The 10,701-nt window shown below is 57.2% G+C and overlaps 3 protein-coding genes across 3 annotated transcripts; all 3 read left to right on the top strand.

Annotated features, from left to right (window-relative positions):
* Positions 1-1,322: 1,322 nt before the first annotated feature.
* On the top strand, positions 1,323-1,502 carry PHYSODRAFT_379671 (hypothetical protein; the record flags this gene model as incomplete). The annotated part of the gene is made up of 1 exon (XM_009540767.1): positions 1,323-1,502. A coding segment is annotated over one exon (180 nt), but the record flags the coding sequence as incomplete, so codon positions are not given.
* A 99-nt stretch (positions 1,503-1,601) lies between these two features.
* Positions 1,602-2,183, top strand: PHYSODRAFT_533759 (hypothetical protein; the record flags this gene model as incomplete). Its single annotated transcript, XM_009540766.1, has 3 exons — positions 1,602-1,703; positions 1,779-2,024; positions 2,079-2,183. The coding sequence occupies 3 exons, from the start codon at positions 1,602-1,604 to the stop codon at positions 2,181-2,183; spliced, it is 453 nt and encodes a 150-aa protein (XP_009539061.1).
* A 359-nt stretch (positions 2,184-2,542) lies between these two features.
* Positions 2,543-9,457, top strand: PHYSODRAFT_380594 (hypothetical protein; the record flags this gene model as incomplete). Its single annotated transcript, XM_009540765.1, has 2 exons — positions 2,543-2,599; positions 9,254-9,457. Coding segments are annotated over 2 exons (261 nt in total), but the record flags the coding sequence as incomplete, so codon positions are not given.
* Positions 9,458-10,701: the final 1,244 nt, after the last annotated feature.

Here is a 10,701-nt window from a genome sequence, read left to right as displayed (position 1 = left end):
TAACGTAGAATACCGAATAGTGTCCGGTAAGGTATTAGAGTTACCTGTGAATACAAGGACTGGGGTACTGTATAAGAATACAGTACCCTCAAATACAGTCCCCCCTAAACAAGGCTGCTGCGCTTTGGCTGGGAGACCAATTTTCTACTTAGTATTTTTTATCGTGGAAGTGAAAGTTGTACATGGTTGTTCACAGCCAGATAGTTTAGGACGATTTTTAAATTCGTAGTTCGAAGAACTATCGTAGGGGGCCTACCCAAGGCGGCGCGTTTTGATCGTGCGACCTTCGGGCGACATCGGACGGAGATGTTGCGGGCGGTGGGTCACTTGCAGAACGACCGCGGCCGCAGAGGATCGAGCGCTCGACAGCGTGCGAGCGCGCTCGCACAGCGCACGCGCTCCGCAATCGCCGTCGGGGGCGGCGACAGCAGTTTTAGCGCGAGTCTTGAGTGCTGCAGCTAGTCAAGATGCGCACGGCGCGCCAATGCATTCATTGAGCGAGTGACGAAGCTTCACGAGTAAAGTCCAGAGGTGCGTGTGCAATGTGCATGCACTTGCAAGGTGGTCGCTAACGTGTTGATTATCGATGTTAGTGACTTTCAAAGCGTTCTGGTTCATTGTGTTTCGCTGGGAGTTGGGTGGCTGCTTAGATTGGGGTCACGGTCTGCCACGTTGGCGGTCACTGGCAGGTGGAAACCCGCCAACGTGGCATCGCTGAGACCACTTAGCCGCTCTTCTTCCTGTATCGCGTGCGCCGGTGGCCTGGACCACGCTGCCAGCTTTGGCGTCATGGGTTGTAGAGCTAGTAGTCCATTGCGTGTTGTAACCCTCGAGACAAGTAGATAAGTCTGTTGCGGCTTGTTTATCACGGCCATCGACGACTTCCAGTCCACGACGACCATCGACCGCAGCGTTTCCCCTTGGACCTTGTACACGGTCGAGCCAACCGCGCACACGAAGTGAAATAGCTGCGGTCGCACGGTAACGGAGCGCGGCTGGCCGTCGGGCGCTGGCGCGAGCCTGATAGTGGTCTTCTTATAGGCCTTCGTGTTGAAGAAGGTAGGAAACAACTCCGGGTCGACGCCCGGCCGCACCGCGACGGCCTGCGGGCATGGCACGCGGATCACGGTGTACTCAGGTGCACGGCTTGGCAGGCGCACGATCATTGACGTTCCAGCATCACGGGTGAGCCGGAACTCGGTGTCGGCCGGGAAGTGGACGTACTCGAGTCGGCCGAGCGTGCCGTTCGCGATGCCCTTCGCCGTCGCGACGTTCTGGGTCACCTGGATCGGCATGCCGTCCACGAGGTCAAGGACGGCGCCATCCGTCCGAAACGATTGTCGGGGAGAATCAACACGTACCCCAGGTCGCTCTCACTAAGCGCATTCAGCGCACCTTTGAAGTTTGCCACCACGCGTGTCGGATACACTCCGCGTGGCAGGACCGACGCGGTCGCCTTCATGAAGGCGTTGTTGATTGCGAACCGAGTGGCGTTCTCGGGTGTCACGAACGCGGACGACAGGCAGGCACTGTCGGTAAGCGTCGCGAGGGGATCGCCTTCGTGCGGCTCGTGGTTGCACACGCGGGCGTTGATCATTGTCATGAACTCGGGCGTCCAGTGCCCCAGGCGCGCATTTCGACAGCCTTCTCCCCATTCCGGATCGTCGCGAAAGCGGACCGACTCGTCCAGAACGATGTTAGTTGTAACCTGGCGCCACAACTCAAAGCCCTGGAGGTCGGCGGTGCTTGGCCGCGGCTTGTAGGTGGGGTCCAAGGAGATTGGATCCGCCCTTATCGGCGGCATCTGCAGGAAGTCGCCGACGAGCACGATGTGCACGTCGCCGAACGGCACGCAGTCGACGTGCATGTACCGACGCAACAAGTGGTCGAGCTTCAGCCACTCGGTCTTGTTCATCATGGAGATCTCGTCTACGACGAGCAGGTCAAGCGGCGCAAACTGCTTTTCCTTGGTGGCGTGTTCGAGGCGGATGAGGAAGCTCGCGAGCGTTCGCCCGCTGATGAGCGTTGCCGCCTTACCAGTTAGCGCGGTCTTGATCATGGACTTACTGCGGCACCAGCCGCTGCAGAACAAGTCGACGGCGTTGATGACGCGGCTTTTTCCCGTGCCACCGGCGCCGCCGAGGAACATGAGCAGCTGGTCGTCTCGCAGTCGGTCCGTGTAGGCGGGCGTTCGGTAGTCGGCTGACTCGTCGGTGGCTGCGCGCTCTTGCTGCTCGAACCGACGGAGCAACGCGGTGGTGATCAAGCAAAAGGCGATGTGCTGACGGTAATTCAGCGTGAATGCAGCCGAGACGCTGCTGATTGTCGGATACGCGTCTACCGCTGGTAGTAGACAGCCGTGTCGCTCGCTAGGCTGTGGTGGTGACCACTCGCGGCTTGCCCCCAGCGCATTCTGGATGAGCTCAATGACGTCGGCCGGCCGCTCATCGCATCGGCGTCCAGTTGATGCAGGATAGGGATGGTCGGTCGACGTGCTTTTGACCCATTGTTGGAGCTCGACGACACCCACAGAGCGCGCTTCCTGCGCGTCTATCTGGGCGACCAGCGAGCGCCCGAGCCACCGGCCGACCAGCAAAAGGTACTGCACTACATCGTGGGCCCACTCAAGCATTATGTGGCTCTGACACATCTGTGGTGTAGTGGCACGCACAAAATCGTCAGATGTGGCACCCTAGCTACAAACACAATAACAGCCGAGGTAGTCGGCCCTTGTTGGCTTGCGCTGAGATGTCCCCCAGCGGGTCGGCCCTTCCGGGACAGTGATGTCTCGTCCTCGCCGAGACCAAGTACCCCAAGCCAGTCAATCACGGAAGCCAGCTGAGTTACCTGACTCCGGAATTAGAAATCCCGTGCCCTCCGCCAAAGGACGGACGACGGTCCTCGCGGGCTTTTACGGGTCGCCGAGAGCAAAGGCTTCTCGACTCAGCAATCAGTGCCCGGGACGTACGGGAACACCGGCTCGCAGCGTTGGCGAGACTTTTCCTTCGCGCTTGGCGAGACACGCGCCCAACCCAGGCCGACCTTAATCTCTTGGCGCTACCAGTCAACACCCTACAAGCTATGTCTCTCGGGTGCTGACAGCAGACATAATCCGGGCCGTGCAGGGGCTTACTGGAAGCGCGTGCACGTGTTGTGGACCTAGAAAATTCTGCTCTGTTGTTTGTTATCTCTGTCGGGCGCCCTGAAGGGGCGCCTCCACTATTCCTAAGCTTCTATACAAATACCAAATGAAAGTGGGCGGTTTTGGATCTCGGCCGACTCTTCACCGAGCTCGGCGACGCTTGAGCTCGGCTAAGCCGGATAACCTGTCCGGATAACCCCTTCAACTCGGCTGAGCCGGATACGGCGTGTCCGGATAACCTGGCGAACTCGGCTGAGCCGAATAAGATGTCCGGATAACCCAGTGAACTCGGCGGAGCCGGATAAGGTGTCCGGATAACACGACGAACTCGGCGAAGCGACCCTTGGACTCGACTGGGCGACTCCCGGACTCAATTGGACCCGGTTACCGTATCTGGATGGTACGTGGTGCCGTTTAGCCGAGCTCGGCGGCTTGAACTCCCCATGACCTCGGCTGAGCGTGTCCAGTGCCTTCCTGAACTCTGCTGGGTCTTCATCACTGGTCCTGCCAATGTATACATAAAAAATAAATAAGAAGCTTTAATTTTACGTTCTCTTGATTACAGGTACATCAAATTCTAATTGATCATAAATTTCATAAGGTTGTGTTTTTCGTAAATCCCATGAAATACCTGATCCACGTAACATTACACCACTAAAACCTAAATTTAAAGCATCTTAAATTTTTTTAATTTTAATACATTTTGTTTATTCTTTATTGTTGTTTATGTACATATTTTTAGCGTGTCACCAGGTCGGGGCCGGTGTGCCTTGAGTTTCTGACACCATCAGCCGAGTTCAGCGGTCCATCAGCGCATTCTTGCCCACTGAGCTCGGCGGACGGTCATCCCGCCGAGTAGTACTTGGCTCCTGGTACGTTGTTCCACTGCGGCATTGGAGTGTGACACAAAACGCGATGTTCCCTACACCACAACTGCCCCGGCCATGCTACGAGCCGGATTGGTGAGTGACCTGGCCAACCGGATGTGTCGTACGCTTGGTTTCGTCCAATCAGCTCTGTCGCAAACACTCTGAGTTCACATTTTCCGAATTCGAGTGGCCAGAAACGCCCGCAACGGCAGCTCGACGCCCTCGTTCAGGGAAGGTGTGATTTGCTTGAGCGTTGATCTTTGGTATAGCCCTTGTCTGATGCGTGGACTCCGCGCCTCATGGGTCAGTACACATGTAGATGCCCCTATCGCTCGCACCAAACCCCGTCGTCGGGTCACTTCAGCAGCGAATCAGCCTGGATGGTCGTCTCGGCGTGGCAGTCGGTAGCAGGAACTGAACCAGTCGAAGTCAGCTGGTGCCCCTGTCGAAGCTTGGAGTACTATCGGTGATGTTGGGCCTGCCGCAGCAAAGCAAGTAGGTGATGCAGGTGTCGGGGAAGTGCTCGATTGGCTGCAATACCGACGAAGCCGAGCATCGCTGTCTCCGTCAAAATGAGCAGCCATGGCTGCTGCCAGCGACTCGGCTGACCAGGTAAGCACGTGCCTCTCGTTTCGGTGCGTCGAGTGGAGCCTGATAGTTGTCTTGGCATGCTACAAGACACCGGGAACTCGGCGGGTCAAGAAACGCTTCCCCGATCGGGCCGCGCTGAGCTCGAAATCCAACCCAGCTGAGCTTATCGGCGAGAAGTGCAGCAGCAAGTTGAACGCAGCTGTGTCCGAACTCGGCTGTCCTGATGACTAGCTGCTATCCGCTCACCTTGAACTCGGCTGGACTTGAACGCAGCCTCCGCTTGATCGACTCAACTAGCCTGGTAAGTGTTTGCCCCACTCACTTTTGAGTTAGCTCTCATCGTTGCTGTGTCATTTTGTAGACGAACAAGGCGATCCTGATGCGTTTGATGCTCCAGTCGAGTTGTCCTGAACGGGCCGAGCTGGGTTCAGTGGTCAACGGACCTTGACTTCGGCATGTCTCCAGCTCTGTTAGACCAGCTTACCCCGACTCGGCTCATCTTGGTTGGGAAGATGGTGGGCAAGCTCGACTGGAACAGCACTTCATTCGGTCACATTCTAACTCGGCTCGCCGCGAGCTCGGCTGCGTTCAAACTCAGTTTGAATTCGGTATCTTCGGTTCAGCTGTGAAGCGTATTCAGACTCAGCTCGGCTACACCTCGAACTCGGCATGAGCGCTCATCAATCGGAAGATGGTGCGTTTACCAGCACTCAACTCGGCGAACTTCCGAACGCGATCTCACTGAAACTCGGCGTACCGCAACTCAGCCCAGTGATTCCTTCCGTTGAAGTGAGTACACTTCAGATTGGCGCCATCCAACACGCGGCACCGCTGGAACTCGGCACCCCATTCCAGCTTGATCGCACTCCAATGTTCTCGGCTTCGCAGCAACCCAGTGCGAACGCGACCACATTTGGACGCAGTGTGATCTCGGTTTCGCTTCAGCTCAGCTCTGCTCGGACGCGGCTGCGGCTGCGCATAACGTCGGCTCGACCTACGCCGTCTCGGCTGGAATCCGACGAGAACCGGGCGCAAGAACGAGATGTATGCGTTCCCACTGGAACTGGACGCGAGGCGGCCCAACTTGATCGTGGCTTTGCTTCAGCAAGGTTGCTCTTCAATCGGCTCCACTCCAACGACCAGCGCTTCTTCGATGCGTTGCTCGAACTCGGCTCCGTTCCGGCTTGGTTGAACTCGGCTTCACGACATCTCGGTGTCAAACTACTTCCACGCAGAATGCGCTGTCTCGCTTCAAATCGGCTTTGCTTGAACGCATCTCGGCTTCAGCATGACTGTGGTTCAACTCAGTTGGTGCTGACCTCGGCTGCACTTATACCTGATCCCGATTCAGCTCGGATCCAAGACAAACCTCTGCTGCAATTCGACTAGGCGCCACTTGATCCCCATGTTCTGTGGCGGTGCCACGAATCAACCCGGGTATAGCTCGACTCATGTCGACCTGGCATTGATTCCGCTTCAGCTTAGCCCAGTTGAGCAAGGTGATAGGCAAGCTCGGCTGAGCGAACGACACAGCTGGCTGGCTGACCAGCTCAGTCCCATGGCGGAAGTATCGGCGCTTTGAAGGCGTGTTTCGACTCGGCTATGTTCGACCCCTGACCAAGCTCTGCTCATGTTGGCTCAATGTGAATACGACCGCGGCCGCGTGGAATCCATTCCTCTTCAGTCCAGCTTTGGATGTTGGGTACACTTTTGCAACGCCGTGACTCGGCGATTTCACCGACTCGGCTTCAGGCTGACCGCAGTTAAACTCGGTGGTAGCCCTATATCGGATCGATTGAAGTCGGAGTCCATCTTCAAAGCAGGTGTCTGCTCCTGCTCAGCTACGGACCAACTCGTCTCCCGTTCGAGATCGCTGGCACGTCGACATTCTCAGCGACGCGCCTGCCCAGCGTGCCTCCGCTGGGCTCTGCTCAAGTCCAGTTTTGCTGCCACTTCGGTTTGTTCACCGACGCCGCGCGTCGACCGACTCGACTAGTCGTCTCTCGGTAAACATGGTGTGATTACGGCCTCACAGGAACACCGACTTCGCTTCGGCTTTCCAGCTTGAGCGTGGCTCCATATCAGCACCTCTTCGCGCCAGCATACCTGCGCTCCAACTCAGCTTGAGCGCGCAACGGGAAGATCGTTCACCGACTTGGTCGGAGGTCCCGGGGGTCGTACCCAAGGGTGTCGATCGTACCGCCGCATATCACACACGGTGCTCCAGTTGGTAGCGTGTTCACGGACCCAGTGACGAGTCAACACAGCTTCGGCATCGACGGCTGACTCGCTCAATCTGTGCAGACGCACCATCACCTCCCTCAGCTTCTTCACAGGGCCGTCGTCAGCCCAGCTGGGCTTAATCGCTCAGCTCGGCAACTCGGCTGAGACTTCGCGCCGACTCCAACGCTAACCCGGCGAATGGGCTACTTGCTTTCCAGCTCCATCTTCGCTCACTCCATTTCGATATCATGTAATTCATATAATCCATACAGTTGACGCAGTATCATTCTTTGACTCGACCCAGCCTGCTGTCTTCACTGAGTCGGCGGATCATCTCTTTGGTGCAATAGCCTTAGACCGCATCTGCAACTTGCACCATTTGCAGACGGGTTTCACATTTCTTCGATTGTCCCTAGTCGAGTGGAAAGGTTTCCCACGAGACGTTTGGCGCCGAATCCCAACTCGGACATTTCGCGCTTGATGCCCTCGTCGCTCGTTGTATCAGAGGCGTACGGTCCCCTGAAGCGACGTCTTGACTGTCGTCGTCCGCATCGTCACCGAGCTCGGCTGCGAGGTTTTGTTGGGCTCGTCGAGGTTTCTCCATGCGCCCAACATGCAGCGAGAACTCAGCTACCCCGCTGAGCAACTCGGCTTTCTTCCATTCTTCATCATAATCTCCAATATTTCCATCTCTTCCTCGGTCTTGGGTGTGGTCGTCGCCAAACCGAACGGTTGGGACCGCTTCCATCGTCATGTCGGCGATCCTTCCGCCAGCTGAGTTCGACTTCGTGTGAAGCGAACCCCCAGCCGTCGCTGGGCTGGCCCAGTTCGGCAACGATCTCCCCTTAACCATCTTGCTCAGTACTCGAAACTTGGTTGACTTGGTACCAACGAAAACAAACCACCCTGCTCCCGGGTCGCGGCACCAGTTGTGGTGTAGTGGCACGCACAAAATCGTCAGATGTGGCACCCTAGCTACAAACACAATAACAGCCGAGGTAGTCGGCCCTTGTTGGCTTGCGCTGAGATGTCCCCCAGCGGGTCGGCCCTTCCGGGACAGTGATGTCTCGTCCTCGCCGAGACCAAGTACCCCAAGCCAGTCAATCACGGAAGCCAGCTGAGTTACCTGACTCCGGAATTAGAAATCCCGTGCCCTCCGCCAAAGGACGGACGACGGTCCTCGCGGGCTTTTACGGGTCGCCGAGAGCAAAGGCTTCTCGACTCAGCAATCAGTGCCCGGGACGTACGGGAACACCGGCTCGCAGCGTTGGCGAGACTTTTCCTTCGCGCTTGGCGAGACACGCGCCCAACCCAGGCCGACCTTAATCTCTTGGCGCTACCAGTCAACACCCTACAAGCTATGTCTCTCGGGTGCTGACAGCAGACATAATCCGGGCCGTGCAGGGGCTTACTGGAAGCGCGTGCACGTGTTGTGGACCTAGAAAATTCTGCTCTGTTGTTTGTTATCTCTGTCGGGCGCCCTGAAGGGGCGCCTCCACTATTCCTAAGCTTCTATACAAATACCAAATGAAAGTGGGCGGTTTTGGATCTCGGCCGACTCTTCACCGAGCTCGGCGACGCTTGAGCTCGGCTAAGCCGGATAACCTGTCCGGATAACCCCTTCAACTCGGCTGAGCCGGATACGGCGTGTCCGGATAACCTGGCGAACTCGGCTGAGCCGAATAAGATGTCCGGATAACCCAGTGAACTCGGCGGAGCCGGATAAGGTGTCCGGATAACACGACGAACTCGGCGAAGCGACCCTTGGACTCGACTGGGCGACTCCCGGACTCAATTGGACCCGGTTACCGTATCTGGATGGTACGTGGTGCCGTTTAGCCGAGCTCGGCGGCTTGAACTCCCCATGACCTCGGCTGAGCGTGTCCAGTGCCTTCCTGAACTCTGCTGGGTCTTCATCACTGGTCCTGCCACGTGTCACCAGGTCGGGGCCGGTGTGCCTTGAGTTTCTGACACCATCAGCCGAGTTCAGCGGTCCATCAGCGCATTCTTGCCCACTGAGCTCGGCGGACGGTCATCCCGCCGAGTAGTACTTGGCTCCTGGTACGTTGTTCCACTGCGGCATTGGAGTGTGACACAAAACGCGATGTTCCCTACACCACAACTGCCCCGGCCATGCTACGAGCCGGATTGGTGAGTGACCTGGCCAACCGGATGTGTCGTACGCTTGGTTTCGTCCAATCAGCTCTGTCGCAAACACTCTGAGTTCACATTTTCCGAATTCGAGTGGCCAGAAACGCCCGCAACGGCAGCTCGACGCCCTCGTTCAGGGAAGGTGTGATTTGCTTGAGCGTTGATCTTTGGTATAGCCCGCCGAGTAGTACTTGGCTCCTGGTACGTTGTTCCACTGCGGCATTGGAGTGTGACACAAAACGTGATGTTCCCTACACCACACATCATTGTCGTGCAGGTCTACCAAGATGCGCAGCGCAAGAACACATTTGAAGCAAATAAATACCTCATCACGCTGTCACTGTACGACATCAAGAAGGACAACCCGATGCTACCACCGCCGGCCTCAATTGTGACGGTCGTGCCGACTAAACTCCGCGTCTACAACGATTGCTGCCAGGTCGACAGCAAGCTCCACATGATCTCGACGATCGCTCCGCCATGAAGCGGTCGTCGCCGCAACACGGTTGTCGATGTCGCCGCCGCTACTGCCGGAGCTACTACGACTAGCTGCTGCTGCAGTCAGGCACTCGGGACGGAGCGCCGCACTCATGGATTGATCATTCACGCACTCTCTGTATTCGCCTGCGGAGCATTCGAGATTCCCGCCATAACCGATTCAATAAATCAGTAGCTACTCCATCCGTCTGCCAGCTCGAATCATTCACTATGGAATTCTGAAACCAACGTCCGCGCGCAGAGATTAGCTTGACCCCCCCCCCCCAACTTCGAACTACGCATCCCCATGCTTTAGCCTGGTCTCCAATGGGTCTTATGCAGAACAGGTCTTGGATTTGATCAGAGGGTACTTTTTTCATGATCTCGTGATTGGCTCACATTCGCCATGTTTTGATCGCAAGAGCCGACACTACGAAAGTTGCCGAGCCTCAGCGCAGTGGCTGCCACGGCACCGGCAAGCATCCTCGACATGCCAGCTCCTCGGTGATGTCGAGCTTTCCAGCCCTAACTGTCCAGCACGTCATGGAGTGAGCCCCCTCTCCACCTACCGGCAACCACAGCGTGAGCTGGGAGATGCAGGTGCAGCAATAGCAGCCGGCGGCGCACCTATGGAAAGCGCGCGCGGCCTCCGCGGGCTCGTCACCAGAAAAGTCGCCGTTGGACACGAGACGGCGGATGCATTTCAAGGAGGAGGAGGAAGCAGGCACGCCCACCGTGCATCGCGCCCGACTGACCACGCACCCTGTGATCAAAAGTTCCTACGCGCAGCGGAGCCCATCTCGAGGCACCCGAGCCAGTGGACACCGCCAGCGCTGGGATGGTGTGCATGCTGTGGTATCGATATGAATAGGGGGATCCCAGACGCAGGAGGAAAATGGCGTCCAACAGAGTTTCGCTGCACGAGCGACTTCATCGACAAGTGCTGCTCTCTATGTCTGCGTCCCCCTCCGACGGCCGACCGGGGGGTGGCCTACTGCTTCGCCGCCCACGAGCACCTCGGACGGAGACATGGGGGGTCCAGCTGCTTCGCTTGGAGCTCGAGTCCAGTCCCGCCATGCGCTACGACGTTGTCTACAGTGACTACAAACGAGAAGAGTGAGGAAACCTAGTCAAGATGGAGGCCTGCACTCCCACATCCGCACCAGCCTCAGAATGACGACGACAGCAGCCTCAAGCCCGCTCCACGCTTCGTGCTGCTCGACATGTGTACAAACTCTGCGGCGAGGA

Source organism: Phytophthora sojae (genome assembly GCF_000149755.1).
Source record: "Phytophthora sojae unplaced genomic scaffold PHYSOscaffold_16, whole genome shotgun sequence".
Lineage (NCBI taxonomy): Eukaryota > Oomycota > Peronosporomycetes > Peronosporales > Peronosporaceae > Phytophthora > Phytophthora sojae.
The sequence above is the reverse complement of the archived record's forward strand: the minus strand, read 5'-3'. Positions and strand labels throughout refer to the sequence as shown.